Source organism: Colletotrichum jinshuiense, chromosome 2 (genome assembly GCF_051148585.1).
Source record: "Colletotrichum jinshuiense chromosome 2, complete sequence".
NCBI lineage: Eukaryota > Fungi > Ascomycota > Sordariomycetes > Glomerellales > Glomerellaceae > Colletotrichum > Colletotrichum jinshuiense.
The window spans coordinates 3,370,666-3,389,326 of NC_139309.1; the positions used below are offsets into that span (position 1 = coordinate 3,370,666).

An 18,661-nucleotide genomic window follows, 5' to 3' on the forward strand; every position below is an offset into this window, starting at 1 on the left:
CAGCCCGGCAACAAGGCTCCACAATGAGCGCGCCCCGGAGGGTTAGGTGGGTACATAGGAAGGGACTGAGTCTGACTGCAGTCCGAGCCCTAGTCGGATCATCGCCAAGCGCCGTCGTCCGTCGTTGTCGCTGGCAGAGTTTGAGATGCCACGACGTTGTCAACATCCTGTCCCCATTTCCATCTGTTGCTGGCCGCATTTGTTATTTTGTACACAACAGCCGAGTAGTTATGTTGTTTTGGGCCGCTTCGCCCAATCTACCTCGTCCAGCGTACCGTGGCCTGTATCCGAGGTTTCTCGGTCACTTCAGTACTGCCGTTGGGGCACAGAGAAGCATCCTGACTCCTGACTCCTGCCCCTGTCTCCTGCCCCTGACTCCTGACTCTTAATAAGCCCGCCCACTTTCGACATCCACTGCAGAAGACCCCGTTCTCGTGGCCAGTTCGAATGGACGACGATCAGCAGGAACGACATATAGACCTAAGTCTCAATCCCCAGATTCGCCGTCCGTCCCCAATTCTGATGATCGTACAGCCTTAATTAAAGCTTGCCTCAAGACTCGCCTTAAGACATGGGCAACCCTGAAACGCAGACAACGTGGACTGAAGAGCATTAAGCCATCACAGCTTGCCCGTTGTCTTTTGTCGTCTTACTCTGGCGGTTCTTCGCACAAAACTCTTTATTGGTCTGAAGTTGAGAAGTGCAGGTCGCCGGATATATCTCTCTGTGTCACTTTCTTCGTGTATGTGTCACCTGCGTGATTTGATAGCTTAATTCATGCCTGTCAAGGCCGCCATTGCGTGGAGAGCCAGTTCAATGTCGAGGGGGGTGGATAACAACGAGAGAATGGGAGAGGGGTCGACCTCCACCTCGCCGCGCCGTATCGTGCACAACTGGTCCCCGTTCTAAGAAATCTGTGACTTGCCACTTCGGAAGCGCCAATTCCTCGACAATATGCACATGCCTGAGTCGCTGAACCCTTGGGGTCTTTCCCACGCCCGCCCGGCCCTTGGCGGCCATCTCACCTGTATCAGACCGACGGGACAGTCTGACCCCTGGGTAGATCGTGGGACCCGCCTGCTTGGTGCGCTCGCTCTGTCGGCGGCGGCCTTGCATGGCATGTAAAAATCGCCGACCTCCTCTTCGCCCCTTTCAAACAGGAGAAGGGATGATGGAAGAAGAAAAGAAAAAGAAAAAGGAGAAATTTTTTTCCTCGAATGCTTTACCTCTTTGCGAGGGAGCCGCCTCTGTCCCCCACCGCCATCTAGGTAGCCTCTTCCTCCATCCCAGGACTCGGATGTTAGCCTCTAGTAAGATAAACGGAGAGCGCCTATCTTGTCGCGCGCGCGCAGATGGGGGGTTATTATACCCATCAATCATCAACAGCAGCCAGCACGGGTCGGGATGGGCTCCCCCGCCCCCTTTTTTCCCTTTTTTTTCTCTTTTTTTTCTTCTTCTCAGCGTTCGCACCTGAAACCGCCGGCTTACTCCCGGCAGGACGGATGTGTCTCCGGGAAAGGGTCGCCAGACAACGGACGGACTGAATATTATTCAAGTAGGTAGCTAGCTAGCCTGGCCAGGATCAAGACCAGATACTTGGACGGGGGCGGGGGCAGAAGACGGCCAGGCAAAGGATTTGCGCGGGATGTGAGTCAACAACTACACACACTTGTTTGCTTTCGACGACGTACGCACTAGCTAGCCCAGGTAACTGGGGCCTTCTTGGATCCGATGAAGAATTTTTTCTTTTTCTTTTTCTTTTGGCAGACTGGTTGACGCAGACCCGCTAGATGGGCTGACAATACTCGCTCGGCGAAGCCTAGCTCGCATAATGGATGACTTCGTCACCAGGCATACGTGGGACCGATGGGTTGCACCAACATGACCTCTGGGTCCCTTCGTATTAAGTGTCGGCTTGCCACTTGTGGGCAAGGAACTTGCGTGTTTTCATCTGTCTTAGATGACGGCAAGAAACTGTACTAAGAGAATGAAACAGAAAAAGAAAAGAAAACCACTCATACAAGCATCGCAAGAGACACCCTTTCCTGGGTTGTGTTTGGTATCCGAGAACTCCCAACCATTGTCGGCCAACGCCAATAAATCACCGTTTCCCCTCCTCCCTAGCAGGGACATTAATAATAACAACAAGAGAAGACAAAGTCAAGTCCCTTTTTGATCCATGCCCTCCTGCCTTGGCCATTGATTCCACGTTGTCCAATCATGTGGTTCTTCAATGCATGCAAAAAGCCCAGTCATGGTGATTCGGTGCGACCAAATCGCTCGTCGTATGCCCTAGAAAATGATATTTGATACTTTATAGGCCGACAAGGTCGAATTCGCCGCTGAATCCTTTGTTCAGGAGCATGCCAGCGATTCTGTGGCGCTGAACTGGTAAGTCTTCGCCGGAGTATGTGTCAATAGCGTTTAGGCCGAGAGCTAGACATATCCCGTTGGTGATGGTGAAGACACCGCAGTCATAACCGTTCGTCTGCTTAGGAGCCTCGTGACGGACTGTCTTCCACTCGTTTGTCTTGTAATCGTTTCCTAAGAAAGCATGGATCCACTGCAAGGCTCTATTGGTATGGGCTGCTGACCCGTTGGGATTGAAAGAGTCCATGTGCGATACTGTTCGCTTCTGTGGCCGAACGACCAGCAATGTCCAATGGTTGTTCTTGCAAATGGGCATTAGAATCGTCTCTAGATCGAGGAAGTTGGCCTTCGAAACTCCATATCGCCGAAGACCTCGTTCAGTGCCTTGAACACCATTGTCCTCCAATCTTTTGTAGAAGAATGATCCCATAGCTAAACATACCCTCTTTGGCGATCGTATATCTGTAATGCCTGCGGCTGCGTTGACATATCGATCGACCCATTGCAGTGCACCATTAACAATCTCGTCGTTGAGCCACTCTGTCTCCGGAACAACCTTGAGGAAGTCGTGTCGTCTGAGCTCGACGTTCTCGGCTGTGGTTGTAAGGACCTGGTTGGGGCTCACACTCAACGATTCCAATACTTTCCGGGACCAGACCTCCGGCAACGATGTAATTAAACGTCTTCGAGGAGCGCGCAACCCGCCAGTTTTGCGCAGTCTTTCTTCTTCTGCCGCCTTGGCCTTCCTTTCTTCCTCTGCCCGTCGCCGTGCCTCATCGACATCTAGCATTAACTGAAGAGCAGCAGAAAGATCCTCAAGCTCTTCTTCTTTGTCATCCGAAATAGTCAGACCTGCCAGTGTCGGAGGGCTTGGTGGACAGGATGGCGACTCCCGTGATTCATCTTTCACAAAGAAACCCTTCGCTTCAAGCTCGTTCAAGGATTCATTCAGATGTTGCACGAGTCTGGGTTGACATCTAGCCGCGGCGGTTTCCCCGTCGCTATCCTCTGAAGTGTTCTCAGTCTCTGGCTCTGTACTCGCTTCCTGATCTGGCTTTTGAGAATTGCGACTATCAGGTGATCCGTCTGTTTGCGCGTCGCTCAGAGATCCATTCTCTTCAAGTTGTCGGAGGGGCGAGCCAAAAACTGTAGAAGGGCCAAATATTCTATTTAAAAAGCCGATGGACTTGGCTGGCGATGGTGATGATGACTTTGCCGATGCCGCGAATTGCACCTTCTTCATGCCTCGAGCTTTCTGAAGCCGTTTCAATGCAACAAGTGATTGGCTCTCTCTCCGGAGTATGGAGATGGGGCTCGCTTTGGGCAGTAGGTACTCGGGTGCCATTCCAAGAGGTGCATCCTTGTACACCGTCCGTCTTTTAGTCGCCATCTCAGCCAAATGTTCTCGGACAAAGGTGTAAGCATCCGTAGTTGTAACGGGAATGAATGGCTTTGAGGGCATCCTCGCTAGTCTTGCGTCGGGAGTTGCTTGTGAAGGCTTTTCCTCCTCGTCTTGACTTTCGGGTTTTATCTGCGTATCCGGGAAGCTACCGGGAATCTCCAAATCAAGGCTTGACACAGGGTCATCGGAGGCTTCAAAGCCGAAGCTATCGCCACCTCGAAAGAATTTCATCACTTTGCCGACAAATCCAGCTCGTTGGACAAGCCCAGGCATTGGCTTCCGATTGGCGAGCGCGCTCAAGTCGGTGCTGATGCCCTTGAGGGTTCGAGACGTGACCCCTGCCTCAATGAGGATAGGCGCACATTCTTTGGGGATGTCATCGAGAAAGTGTTTTGCCGCATTAACGGCGAGATACTCATCGGGGCTAAGTTTATAGTCCATAACTAACTGGGGAAACTTGAAAGTGTCCTTCAACTTCATCAAGAAAGTATGAGAGTAGATGCTCTCAAGGATGAACGCAGTTTGCTGGAATATCTTGAGGTATGCACCGAGAGAGTAAAGGCGCCGCGAACGGCATTCGTCGTCCATTCGAGATGCAGGTGACCCAGCTCTAGATCCAGATTGCCCCTTTTGGGTCCGACGGCTGATGCTCTTCAATACCTGGACCAACGGAGCTACTTGATGCCAGTGGGCAACTCTCGTTGACTCGTCAACCCAAGTGAGATTGGTCTTTAATGCTTCTTCGTCGGCAACTCGAGTGGGCTGGTCTGCAGGCGCTGTTCCGTCGGCAGATTCATTACCGGGCTCCAACTTGATGCGCTTGGTGGCGATATTGCCGGTTTGCTGGTCACAGAAGTGCCGCTCGACGACGTTGTGATTGCGAGGATACACTGGGGCATTAATTAGAATTGGACAACAACCAGACACTTCGCAAGCAAACTCACCGTAACCAGCAATACTATGGGAGACTTTGGTAACAGCACCACGGACTGATGTCATGATATTGGTAAGCCAAGCCGTGCGGCCCTGAGATCTCTATCACAACTTATTAGTATGATTCTGTGGTAATGCTGGCCGGCAACGTACGTTTTGCTCGTCTAAGTCCGAACCAGTAGCAGCTTGTATGTTCATAAACGGGCCTTGTGCACGCTGAGTCTGTTCCGCTGCATTCGCTACGATCAAGTCCAGCTCGGAGTCTTCAGCCCGCCGCTTGCGTGATATGCTATTGCAGGCCGAGCCTCGATCGGCAGATGGTGGATGTCCTTGCTGTCCGGCTGGTTGGATAGTTATTGTCCTGAAGCAAGACCCTTGAACTACAAAGCTTGTGGTTCCCGAAGTCTCATTCAACTCAACGAGCGTCGGCTGGTGGGGAGGGACGACGGCCGTGTTCCATTCAAGAAAGGATGACTTGAGGACAGCACCAGCCGGTGTTGCTGGCGCCGAGGGTAGAGTCTGGTTGGAGCCGAATTTGTGTTTTGTGTGAAACGAACCCCGAGATTTGTCCTTGGTGGTGAAGTGAAGCCTTTGGTGCGAAAGAATACGTTTCCCGGTCTGTTGACCGAAGACCTGACCGGGCCGAACAGTGGCTTTCTCTCCTCCTTCGGCCGGATATCGAATTCCTTTAGCCCACAGCTCTTAGAGGCCAGGGAAGCTTCAACGGTTGAAGAGGTTAGCACAGGAACGAAAGAGCCCCTTCTAGGTCGGTGGAACCTGGCAATGCAGGTTGCCTTTGATGCCAGAGAGTTGTACGCCGTTGCGCGCCTGGGGAATTCAGCTTGTGAGGCTTTCCGAAACCGAAAAGTACGGAGGCCAACTGTATTGGACGTTGATTGTTGGCCAACAAATGGTTCATGAAAGGATTGTTTATTTGCGTTCTGGACAACCCCAACCGACAAATTACTACCCGCTCGGAGGTTGTGTCTCGGATTATTGATCGGTGTTGGGATCTGTACCGCGTTGGGGTAGATGGGTTTAAATATATTCTGCCGCTGGCCAAACGTCTTGGTTGGTCTCTTGCTTGGTTCGTTTGGTTTGTCTTTCGTCGCTTCCTTGATCCCACAGGCATATGAGGGGGTGGTTTTCTGGTCAGTCAGTTGATGGCCGAATCGTGAATTGTATCGATTTCCGATGAAAGTCTTCAATTGACGAGGGGCAACACCGCATGCGAGTGGATCGCGGGGGTCGAGACCCGGGTTGACCAGAAGGCAAGGGCTGGTGGGGTGGGCTTCCCAAGAGTACCCGAACGTCGTCGTCGGCGGTTTCTCGAAGGGGGCAGGTCGGTCTCGAAGAGAGTAGCTCGCGAGGAACTCGTCGTATGATCGAAAGAATCCGATTTTCGAAAGAGGACGTCGAGGCCGGTCCTGGGGTCTCTGTAACACCATGATTGTTAGCTGGGGAGTCGCGAGGCTCAGAACTGAGCAACGAGTATCTAGAAAGGTAATGCGGCGCAAAGAAAGACGAGCGAATGAAAGGCGCAATGAAGCGAGAGAAAAAAAATATGACGGGCATTTACAGTGCTTCTGTGGCTTCTCAATCTCAAACTTGTGACAGGGCGCGCTGTTGAGTCGAGTAGTTCGTATCGCGTTGTGACGAGGCAGTCGTGATGGAAGTCGAAGCGGGTGTGGATTGGGGAAAATCGATGGTGGAAACAAGCGCATGGCGAGGTACCGTCCGTTTGTTGCGCGCAAAAAGAAGTATGCGTGATCTTCTAGGCGGTGAGAGTTTATCGCAGGCCTGGAAGATACGTCAAACAATTGCGCGCTAGGAAATGGAAGGTGCGGACGATATGGTAGGAAGTTGCGAAATCCCCGTTGGGGGGGACAGGTACAATGGCAGGTGGTGTTTAGGAAAGAACGCCTGCAGTTTTTTGACAGCTCCAAACGGGCTGTCTAAGGAAGCATGGAGGGAATGAGCTAAGGTACATAGGTACCTTCTCAGGTGTATCCTGCAGGGGTCGCCCCGCCATAACGCATCTCTTTTTTTCTTTAAATCGGTAGCTGGAGCGAACCACCCTTCCGTAATGACAATTCGTCGCTGGTCTAATCCTATGTTCCCCAGTCCCTCTCACCGCCGGTAGAAGCACGAGCTGCATCTTCGGGTTTGTACAACGTTGCTGTTGGACCTGCCCATGGTCCTGCGCAAAACAAGACCCCCGAAAACACGAAAACATTGGCCGGGGGGCGCATCATTTTTGCTTGGATCAAAGCAAGATTGAACCTTTCTTAGGAATTGCAGGCGCAGTGCGCCCGATCTCTATCTCATCAAGAGGAGTCTCGCTCCGTGACGCCGTCTCATAAAATCCAGTATATACCAATGCTGTGAAACCCTTATGCTGCCAACTACCATGCCTCATTCCTCGGATACACTACAGTTGCGCCAGCGTCTCCCCGAACCTCTTGGTACAAAACGTACCAAAATACTCGTTCAGCGCATCAACCGTGCCACTGCCCTCCACCAATTTCGCAACCAAACCAACGTAGCCATCTGGACGCACGACAACAACACCGCCCTTTTCCTCGTCGAGTCCCATCTTGGCATGTGCGGCTGCCTTGGCATCTTGGACTCGTCGGTCCCATCTGTCGTCTGCGTACACATGTTCGCGGTATCGCCCCAGAACCTCAGGCAAATCGCGAGAAATTTCGATGCTGCTTCTGCTGGCCGCAAAAATGGTGCATAACGTGAAAAACAAGCTGTGGGGATTGTGCGCTTCATGGTGCGATACGCTACTCAAGTCTTCTCTGAGATACGCAGTGTAAAATGACCGCTTGCTGTTGAGGTGGCTGGCAAAGTCCTTGATGGCATTGCGCGTGGTCGAGGGCTTTCCCGCAAACACAAAGATACGAAATGAACCGTTGAGAGGTATTTCTTGCTCAAGGTGGACGACGTTGGCATCAACAACCCTCGTCACATCGGCATTGATGAACAAGCGTCCAGTGCGAAGTTTGACGCCCTCGGGGTTAATCAAAGATGATTTGGCAGGGTGTGTCTCTGACCAATTCAGAGCGTTCGCCTTGTAGGCTACACCGTAACCACTTGTAAACTCACAAGACTCCTTGAAAGTCTGTATGAACGCGTTGTCGGATTGGTCCTTGGCGACAGTCTTCTTCGAGGCTGCCTCGACTTCACTTGCGGCTGGGGGTCTTTGAGAGAACAACTTGGCGTACTTGTTGTCGAAGTTGAGCAATGTCTCAGCTACGTCCCTTCGCTCGGTCTCGTAGGTCTTCAGGATATCGCGGTGTGCAAATCCAGCCTCCACCGCATGGATCTTCCAAGCCAGATTCTGGGCGTCCAAGAATGCCGTGTTCATTCCTTGGCCGGCTTTGGGCTGATAATGCGGTTAGCAAAGCAGCAACATCTAGTTTGCATACGACTTACGCTGTGGGTGTGGCATGCATCGCCACCAAGGAATACCCGCTGGTCGAGAGTGTAACGATCCGAAATGCCCTGGCCAATGGGATATACTGAGTACCATTCGACCCTCTCCCACTTGATGGAGTATGGCTCAAGGATTCGCTTTGCCGACTCTTGGACATCTTGCTCCGTTGCCGTCTTACGCGGATTCCAGTCTGGGTCGGTCGACGATGCAATCTGGATGTAAAGGCGTACCATGTTGTCCTCGCGGGGGATAACCATGATGGAGCCGTGCTTGCTATGGATCGTGCATTTCATCTTTGTTCGATCAGTTACTGTTCTTCACTTGATGGGTGTCAATAAAGTCGCTTACCTTGATATCGGGGAAATCAGTCTCGACGACACCATCCATAACACCCCATACGTGAGAGATGGGATCTTTGTGCTGGATACCGATCTGCAGTTGATTCCGGATGAACGAGCGCGCGCCCTCGCCGCCGAAGAGGTACTTGGCACGCAACGTCTCCTGGGCAGTTCCATCGACATGCTCTAACCGGACCTCAACAGGGTACTCGGGGTTTTCGGCCTCGTTGGAAGTAAACCCCGTGATGGTCCATGGTCTTTGAACCTGAACGCCGTTCTTATTGAGGTCATCGATGAAAACTCGCTCGATGTGACCTTGATGCAGGAGTGTAGTGAAGGGATACCTGGCATCGATAAAGCTAGGGCAACTTGCCCAAGTGCCAGTTCTGGCGATCCCACTACCAGACTGGGCTGGGTCCCAGAAAGCCACTTCGTAAACCCTTGCAGGTTTGTGTGCCATAACGGCTGACTTCAGACCCATGTTACGAAGCAGATCCAAGGAACGAGGCTGGATGCCATCCGCCCTTCCAGTCGGTGTCGGTTCAGCTCGATTGTCAATGTGCTTAATCTTGTAACCCCATCTGGCCAGAATGGTCGACAGCATTAGGCCCACGGGCCCAGCGCCAACAATGACTTTGGACATATACATGTTAGCGTAGGGTTCTACGGCGGTGAGAGGGACAAAACGTTACCAATATCGTAATGGGTCGAGCCCGGCTGGCGGTCAGGTTGCGCCTCCATATTATGATGCCAGTAAAGTACAGGTTGGAGTTGAGTCCAAGTAGCAGAGAAAGGCAAGACCGTACAACAGGCAAGAGGCTCTCACAGGACTCTTGAGGGCGGGCTACTATGACGGAATGGGGTTGAGAAGGATCGGGGAGAGAATGACTTCGAGAGATGATGGAAAGTGAAGAGAAGGGGCGATGGATAGATTATATATGGTAATAGACCGATTGGTGCAATTTTCTAAATCGGGGTGTAGTTGGGATGGACGGCGGGGAGATGGTCGATTCAGTGAGACTGGTCCGAAGGGGACCAAGAGACCGGCATCGACATCGGGAAGCAGAACGGCAACATAGCCCGGGAACTCCAAATCTCCACCTTGGGACGCCAAGATGGAATTCAGCTGCCAGTCAGAAGCGTCGACCTGGGGCAGTGGCCATGCCGCTCACTTGACCCGTGGGGACGGACAGGCGCGTCATGGAGAAGGGTGAGGGGTGCTCGTGTGGCGCTTTCGAGTGAAAGAAATTGAACACTGTGAAGTATTCCATAGACTTGGCCGGTTGCTTATCCCTGCCCGGTGTAGCAAAGCCCGGTCAAAAAGGACTCGGGAAGTCAAGTCGGCAAGTTGGTGGTGGGGTCATGTATCTACCATTCTCCTCTGCTTTCCTCGCTAATTGAAGGGAAAAGGCAGTTGGAGACGGCATCTGGGAGTGCCAGAGGAGGTCGCTAGTGACCAAGATACGTACCGCTGTCCCTTGCCGTCTCGGAAGTTGGAGAAGAGAAGTGCGGGGAAGATGCTGCAACCCCCCGACCGAACCGAAGCATTAACCAAAAGTGGTGGATGCGATGACCAGGCGCCTGATGATTCAGGACACAAGTGTAAACTGCCTATGTGGTGCACCATTCGGAAGATTGGCATGGTCCTTATGTAATATGAAGGCTGCTCACGTGACACCATGAGATGAGGACCGGTAGATCATCCTTGTCACTCTCATGGAGGGTGCAGACGATTCAAGGACTCCCAGCTGGCGTCTGATGGTGCAAGGTTTGTCACCAGCTGGAGGGACGATTGAACTGGACGAATTTGAGTTGGAGCCGCATAGGAAACCATACTGTGCCCGTCTGAACCCTCTTCACCATCACAACCCGCGAAGTGTGCAAACAAGTCAACTTACCACCAGTCTTCCCCCTAACTCCAACATTGTCCAACACCCGAAGTCAGGTGAAATACCCTACAGTTGCGCACAATTACCTCTAAATTGGTTGGATACCTATCCTTGCCAGGCGGCACTGTCGCATATTTTGCATCCCACTATGGTGGCTCCCAACGCGCTAGAGACATAATTCGAGACGGGATCTACCTAGTAGGGAAGTTAGCCAAGGTACGTGCTGTGTTTCCGAATGCAATCAGCGCCATTCATTGACATCGAAAGCAGTGTATACTTCCAAGTCCATGTGCAAACACATTGGCACGACGCCAATTCCAGCTGAATGGCGCATCTGAAGATCAGAAGTCCATCAACTATTTACATGCGCTTGTGGTCTCCATCTGCCGCCTCAGACTTCAAACCGGGGCCTCGTCAAACAATAGAAGCATACTGAGGGCAGTCCCATCTAGACTGTTTATTATTGCCCCGAGCAACTATCTGTCCAAGCCGCAAGGTGGTCCGGAACCCCCTTCTTCCCTATCCCATGTCAGCAGCATACCCCTTTTGCCCCCTGTGTTCTTGCCATTCCCAACCTTGACTTCGAGTGAAGATGCGATGGGCAAAGCCGGCACAGTGAGCCAGTCATACCTCTATTATGCCATCTCTTCCTCATTGCAAATGCTTGCAGCCGTTGTATTATATCTCAATGCAGGGCTTGAAGCAGAACACTTTAAACATTGGATGTTGGTCAAGTGACCTGCATAGCATTGAGAAACTTGAGCAACATTCTGAGCTCGCCGTCAATTCCGAATCAAGAAGGCATTTGCTAGAATAAACCTTCCGAACGTGCCCTGGTCTCCAAAGAGCCCGAGTATGGGTGGAAGGTAGAAGGAAGGCACACCCCCAAGATACCCAAGTGGTCTCGATGGCACTTGCCTCCCCTCCAAATCAGTCTTGATATGGGGCCTTCGAGCTTTAGAACTTCACAGCCCCCAGTGTCTCTGTTCTCTCGGCTTCTCTGGATTTATAACCACTCTGCCACTCTTCGTCACGTTTCTCTATTCCCCTGTTGACTGTTCGGACGTTATCGCTCTCTTGCTCGCAGCTATAAAACACCGCGCCCTGTACGATACCAGGCTACTCAGCCCGTACCGGCATACTCGTCGTTCACATATTATAACTACCTCCTGTCGCCGCCACATGATCCACGCGTCGTTTAGTTCAAGATGCGGAATCGCTTGAGTCTTCAGACTTGGGTTGAATCTACTCAGACGGTTCCCCAAGTCGGAGGTGAAAACTGGCGACAGGGGCTCGCTGAAATGACAATCGGTTTTGCCCAAAACTCGCTATCTCGAAATGGCTATGATGAAGAAAGTGAGTTCTCAGCTTTGCCATGCTTGGGGTTGCAAGAATAATGAGGTATTACAGAGTGTCGCAATGTCCTTGTAAGGTACTGTGCCCATATCCCCCGGAACTATCAATACCGGGATGGCGTCCAACTTGTAAGCCACCCGTCATCTAATACTGATTAGGCATCTGCCTGTTGTGGAAATCTGAGTAACAGTCCTGCCTGCTAGGTATTCCTGGTTCTTCGCGAACATCTCGGAGATGAAAACCTGGGTCTAGCAGGCGGGGTACTTTATGAATTGATCGAAATCGACTGTCAATATTCGGATGATCCAGGTGCCGAATTTCAACGCTGGAAACATGACCATCTCAACCGACATGTGAGTTGCCCCTCGTCAATATTTGTACTTCCAGTATCTGATGATACCTGTGCAGTCCGATTTTGAGTTACCGCATATACCTCACATGACCACTATCACCACGTCTATACGACCGACGGTCAATCTTGTACAGTGGCGCCAGAAACACCCGCATAGATACCCCATCAGACTGTCCGATTACTATCTTTCGACTCGCACAAGCTCAAACGAACCAAGTTGCATACGTAGTCGTAAGGCCTGGGTGATAGACCACACCATGTACGTTTCAACCCGTGAGAATGGCACCTGCGCGTTCCGCAGTCCGAGCCCCAAAGAGTTGCATGAAATGCAATGGCAGATTGGCACCAACCGGGCCGGAAAGTTTGTCAAGGAGGAAAAGATTGTCCCAGCTGCCTCGTCGTGCCCAGGGGCGGACGCAATCAACTACAACGTCAACATCGGACCTGATGGAGTACAGGCCAATAATAGTATGGTCATCAAAAAATCGATTTCTATTCTCCGCGCTCTGAAAGGTAGAAGAGATACATTGCAAACTCGGGACCCCGAAATACGACATCCCGAGAGCAACCGTCGCAGTCGGTTCGCCAGCATTATCGGTTTAAATACTGTTTTGTCATCACGCGAGTCCATCGACACGAACCCAATACCATTGCCAGACGGTTGTATTACGCCGCATGCAATCTTCGCCAGGAAGTTCTCATTAATAGCTGACAACCAACCTTTACCGCCTTCGTTGTCCCAAGAAATGATGCCTACCGCGGACATAAAGGCAAGGAATTTGCTGGCAGATGCTGCAATTCAGGGTTCGATGGGCGCTTCCTAGGAGTTTCGCGGACCATTCACACCTCAACTCGGTTTTGATGGCGGACTGGATCATCGACGTGTCTTTTCGGAACCGCCTACTGCGTTAACCCGTCCAAACGGTCGAGCAGTTACCCACAAAAATGCGATTCCTCACCGGCAGGTCGATGTCGAATCGTATAGGCAAACGCGAACACCAAGGTCTCAGCGGGCCCATGACTGGTTTGGGCTAAATACCGCTATTTCTGAGCCTGACTTGTCGAGCCATAGTCCTTGTGCGCAGGGTGTTGACAGCGCCTGGCTGCCGGGCATCGCCTATGGCGGTGCGACGAAGCGCGAATACAACCCGAATCTCCATACAACCAACAATTGGTTCGGACTTGACGGTACCGCAGAAGACGAGACTAACTTGAAGCCACCAGAGGCAGATCGCGTGTATTGCCAGAGTATGGTGCGAAGCCACAGCGGGGTCGCCGCTAAGAACGACGGATCACAAGCGCCAACAAATTTTCGTGCAAACTCTCAGGCTGTCTGGTCTGTTGATTGTTACTCGGTGCCGTTGGAGGAATCTAACAGCTTCTCCAAAACTGTCGGAAAGCGTGATGTTCCTGATTATCGATGGCTGGTTAGAAGCCAGCCAAGGATACACCCTGTCCGCGTCGTCGAAATCCAGACCCACAAACCACGGCATGCTCCATCGCTCGAACGACCTCGCAGCCCAATTCATTCGACTAAAGTGGCTGGCTCAAACTTGCTTAAATCTTGTGGCCCTCCCAGTGATGACCGAGGCCGACAAGTCGCTACTGTAGCCATGCTTGGGAAAGCCCGGGAGCTGACAATCACGAAGCAGCAACCCGTCCTTCGTGACGTCGGACGGGCGTCCCGCTCCAGCGGGATGGCTTCAGACAACCCTTCCGAAAGGATGTCTCACTCCAGGGCATCTTCACGGCCGACCTCATCTTCAAGGCAAGAAGCCACAAAGTCGGGTAGGCATCACCTACTGTTGATTGACCTCTCGGGCGCGGGCGCTGACAAGCGAGATTCAAGCACGGCGCCAGCCATCCTACTCGGAATTCTACGCGTATGTCCCTAGTGATTACTCTTTGCCAGGCTCTGCCATTGAGGGTTCTCAGGTAGGATTTTGCGGTGTACCAGGATCTCAAGCGTCTTTCAGCGACGTTCAAGCACTCAGCGACGTTCAAGCACTCAGCGACGTTCAAGCACTCAGCGACGTTCAAGCACTCAACGACGTTCAAGGACCCGAAGTGCAGATCAGCCATGTGAGCCGACGGCCAAATTCTGGCTTTCACGATGGAGCGGAGTCCCATTCGTCGAGCCGGGGTCTTGGTGTAAACCTGCCGACGTATGCTCGTCAACGTAGGTCATTTCGGAAGCCCTATCCGTGTACTGTAGCTAAAATCTCGGCAGATAACGCCGTTGTGAAGGAAACGTCGTTTCCAACGAGGTCTTGTATCGGACGTAGCAGTGATCTATCAAGATCGGATAAGGATATCAAAGAGCAGCAGAGCGACGCGTTTTTGCCTGAGGGTATGTAATTATATAGGCTGCATGCTCCTGTCTTCATCCCGTTCCCTCCGTGTCCCTTTCTGTCCTTTTTCATCCCTCCCAAATTGGCTGCAGCTTACCAACGTATTCACACAAACAGTATTGAATCCCGCTGTATGGCCAGCTGGAGATTCAGTTGACCTAGAAACTGCGTTTCCACAACGAGGTATGTAAACAATCGCGTTTGCCTTCCCGTCAAGGCAGGTACCTCTGGGAAATCGGCCTTCCCTTATGCAATTTTCCTCGCCAGCTCGTGCTAAGCGTGAATTTCACCAATCCTTAGACCCGTCACATTATCGTTCTAGGATTGAAGTTTGGATTGCAGAGCTTCGAACAAGCCAATTCGAGGACCCCGAACTGGTTGGTCCATTTCCTGACCTGGTTTTCCAAAGACCTCTCTCTTCGCCGCCACAAATCGAGCAACGCGAGGAACCCAAATTTCGCGAGGATTCATTTCGTTCAAGGATTGGAAATCTCATCGGTTCAAGAAATCATCGGACATCTCGATCCGTGGGTTCTCGTACCCTAAAGCAGCGCTACGCTCAAGACGCGACTTCAATGACCTCGATATCGTCGTCGGCCAGCCTTCTCATCATGTCTCAGGACTCGGAAAAGCAGGGAACGAAGGACGGTATAGCGGTTCCTACCCCGATTCAGGGTGATTTCATCCCAGTTTCGCCCAAAAAGCACCGGTCACCTTCACCCCAGAGACACAAGCCGAAAAAATCTGTTCAGATCAACCTGAATCTGACTGAAAATCAGATGGAGAAGTTGACAAATGTGTAAGTGCAAATGCGAAAGAAAAAAAACGCGCATCTCACAGTTCATATGTTACTAGATTTACCAGTAAGAGCGAATCGCCCTCTCGACGCGGACGCACCCACAACGTCACTCGTGCTAGGTCGCCTGTACGAGGCAACGACTTGACCGAAATTCAGGCCGTATCTCGGTCTCACGAGACATTCGACGACCATAGATATCATCCACAAGCACAGAACAGTCGGGAAACCAATGGGACGCGCTACGAGAGCGGTTCTACAACTTTCTCGGAGCTAATGCCTCGTTCACCTCAAGATAAAAAGGGCCCCTTGTCATCGCATATTGCGGAACGTCGCCGGCAGCACATACCTACTCCAATCAGTGTTGATGATAACCGGCAGTATGGAACTCTTGTAGAAGGTGCCACGGCTATGTTTCCTGCCGCACCCAGTACACCCGGGGCCCATCCACCAGCAAGAATCGACCAAGTAGATTCGTCTTCCATCTACTCCCAGAATGAAGATCAGCCCAGCCCTCTTCGAATTCATAAGAATGGTTTACCGCAGCATACTAAAATTTTGTGTCGGTCAGATAACGGCTGGAAAGATTCGAACGCTCCAACACTTGCTCCTGACATGGCTGGTGGTAGAGGAACTACCCAGGAGCATAGTCCACACAAAGGTAGACTGGAATCTCTCAGACAACCAATGGTGGATGCTAGCCAGATATACTCTCCTCTTAGACCGTACTTCGTCTACAAAGAGCTACCCATGCAAAAGATTGCTGGGAAGACCTTGATTGGAGAACAAGGATGGCTGGAGCGGCCGAATAATACCCCCGACCACAAGCGGAAGGACAGCTCGCCAAGGAAGCCCAGTCTTCTTGACAGCATCAAGAAAATCGCCAAGGAGATGGTAGGCACTTACTTTGTCTACATGTCTCGATTCGCTGACTGACATACCGATAGACCGAGAGCAAATCACACCGGAGACCACGAGACATGGAGAGAGAGGCGAGAATCCAGCGAGTTACAATTTCCCTCGACCCTCGCGAGCAAAGTCTGCTTTACTGTGAACTCGAGTTTCATATCAGTAATGCCTTGCACACCTATGTTACGAATGAACTGAACCACGGCCGTCTTAATCCAGACAAGCTCAAAAAGATCGCAGATGGATGGAACCAGAAGGGTCGCCCAAGGGTTGTCGGCTTCCGGTACGACTTGGAAACACAGCTTGAGCTCGTTCATCTCCATATTGACGAATTTCGATTTTTTGGTCGTCGTCAAGGCAATCCCTTGGAGATTGCTGGCCTACTTCATGCAATGAAAGTCAACGCCCGAGCCCTGCGTATTCGTACGTACTGTCAACCTGACTCTGTCATTGCTAAGCAACTCGTCGATTCGCAGTCTCTTTGCAACACTATTGGATGCTCTGAGGCCCAGCAAATTGCCATTGCCGAGATAGCGCAGTTCTTCAAGGTAATCGTGGAGAGAGAGCAGGCTTATCGGGAAAGGTTGGATCATGACAATACAGCCAAGCCATTGCCCCACGGCCAGGGAGATCGGCAGTGGGAACCGTCGGGAGATTTGGCCCAGGGCATGGATCCTTACGGCGGTCTTCATCTCATACCCGAAGGCTACGATGTCAACTTGGAGACTCTACGGTACAACAACTGAATGGTTGCAACTCCCACCTGTTTAACTACACGAAGACGACCATGCGAGAGTGGGCACGTTTTTGAACCTTGCACGAAGGCCGGATACTAGCATTTTTTTCCAGTGGGGACAGAGAAGTCATTGCAAACGTCTTGGTGGAAGAAGATTCCCTTTGCACTTGGCACTGTGCATAGTGATTCAGAGCTCGGTGTACATAAGCTTTGAAGTGGCTCTTTCGGCGTTTGACTTCGGCGGACATGTAGATTACACGGCATGAAACAGCCATGTGCCGTATGTGTCAGTGGATGATGGTGCAATGTACGACAAAATTCCGTAAGTATGAATGCATGACTGGAAAACACGTGTTTGCACGGAGAACCAACTATAGGCGGACAAAATTGGTATGTGACATGGCATGGTGACAAATACAGGATGCACCAAAGAATTCTCATCAACACATGCGTCAACTATGAATGGTAATCAAATGAATTATCTAGACATTTCAGTTTCTGACAAGTCACTCGTGAGTCATCAAGTCGTGATACATGGTCGGTCCGAGGACCATTGAGGTTTGGTGGTGAAGCCAATTTCAAATGTCTCAGACTCTGTACGGGTAGCGCTCTTCGCTCCTCAGCCTTCCCGCACGCCGGTCGTCATAGACATAGTCGCGAGGATAACTATTGACCCAATCATCACGGTGCCGATCACGAGGGCGCCCTCTGCCGTGATCCAACCCGTGGTCCCTGCCCGTGTCGTATTGCGGCAAGTTGCGCTCCCTCCCCCATTTCTTCTCCCACGCAAGCTGCTGTTCCCTGTCTCGTTCACGAGCGGCCTCGAAGCGTCTCTCGAGGGCGTTGGCGCCCAGCCCGCCGACGAGGGCGCCGACGACGGTGGATATCACACGTGTCTTCTCGGTCTCCCGGGGCGAGCGCGGGTGGTATGTCCCGTTTTCCATCTCCTTTCGATTCCGGGATCGGAATGTGGCTTCGGAAACTTCGCGTGCGGCCAGCCCACCGACTACAGCACCTAAGAGGCCTACACCAATTCCAGAGGAGGACTGAGTGAAGGTGTTATCGACGGCATGGCGGGCTTTACTGATAGGACTTCGGGAGCGCGAGCGGGGTCTGCCTACTAAGAGGGCTTGGGGAGGGAGGGAGCGAGGGCGCTGGCGGGGAGCCGGTACTTGGAGGGCGTTGGTGTCGCGAGGTGAGAGCGGCGATTCTGGTTCGTAGTACGAGCGCGTTGGTGGAACGTCAATGGGAATGGCACCCGATATATAGGGACCACCAGTCGGTCCGGACCCTCGGTTCGGGGGGTAGGCTAGAGGACCGCCGCCGCCGCCCGAGTAATACTCGGGCGAGTGCTCCCTCGAGATAGGCGGCGGGTCGCCGCGATGGTGGCTTGGGCTGCGAACGTAGTCCTCACGAACTTCTCGCTCGTAGTACTTGGACATGGTTAAGTCAACGCAGTATGTTGTGGAAAACGAGGGCTTCGAAATATCAGTATATGTCGATAGAGTAAGGGAGACGAAGTCCGGAGGAGCGTACCAGTCAGGTGAGTTGCCTAGTTGACCTAGGGAATCTGAACGGGTGGTCCGAGGGTATTTTGCGTTTGCAAGGCTGAGCAAATCAGACGGAGAAGGCGGGCAGTCAACCTTCAGCCCACGGCGCTTGAGGAGGAGGTAACCAAGACCTTTTATACGGCAGGCTCTCTGGGGATTTGTTGCCTTTGTTGGTAGGGCTCAAGGTCGTACACAGCATAAGCAAAACTGCTGACAATTGGCTGGAACGTGTTAGGA

At 52.0% G+C, this 18,661-nt stretch overlaps 4 protein-coding genes across 4 annotated transcripts; 1 reads left to right on the forward strand and 3 right to left on the reverse strand.

The window, feature by feature from the left end:
• Positions 1–2,314: 2,314 nt before the first annotated feature.
• EsH8_II_000912 (uncharacterized protein) lies at positions 2,315–4,903 on the reverse strand (the record flags this gene model as incomplete). Its single annotated transcript, XM_083264210.1, has 3 exons — positions 2,315–4,662; positions 4,717–4,807; positions 4,859–4,903. 3 exons carry the CDS (start codon positions 4,901–4,903, stop codon positions 2,315–2,317), a joined length of 2,484 nt encoding a protein of 827 aa, XP_083121532.1.
• A 2,233-nt stretch (positions 4,904–7,136) lies between these two features.
• On the reverse strand, positions 7,137–9,226 carry EsH8_II_000913 (FAD binding domain-containing protein; the record flags this gene model as incomplete). The annotated part of the gene is made up of 4 exons (XM_083264211.1): positions 7,137–8,096; positions 8,147–8,440; positions 8,496–9,118; positions 9,178–9,226. The coding sequence occupies 4 exons, from the start codon at positions 9,224–9,226 to the stop codon at positions 7,137–7,139; spliced, it is 1,926 nt and encodes a 641-aa protein (XP_083121533.1).
• Positions 9,227–13,695: 4,469 nt separating this feature from the next.
• EsH8_II_000914 (uncharacterized protein) lies at positions 13,696–16,884 on the forward strand (the record flags this gene model as incomplete). Its single annotated transcript, XM_083264212.1, has 7 exons — positions 13,696–13,870; positions 13,932–14,261; positions 14,313–14,432; positions 14,551–14,616; positions 14,734–15,232; positions 15,289–16,123; positions 16,177–16,884. 7 exons carry the CDS (start codon positions 13,696–13,698, stop codon positions 16,882–16,884), a joined length of 2,733 nt encoding a protein of 910 aa, XP_083121534.1.
• A 577-nt stretch (positions 16,885–17,461) lies between these two features.
• On the reverse strand, positions 17,462–18,316 carry EsH8_II_000915 (uncharacterized protein; the record flags this gene model as incomplete). The annotated part of the gene is made up of 1 exon (XM_083264213.1): positions 17,462–18,316. One exon carries the CDS (start codon positions 18,314–18,316, stop codon positions 17,462–17,464), a length of 855 nt encoding a protein of 284 aa, XP_083121535.1.
• Positions 18,317–18,661: the final 345 nt, after the last annotated feature.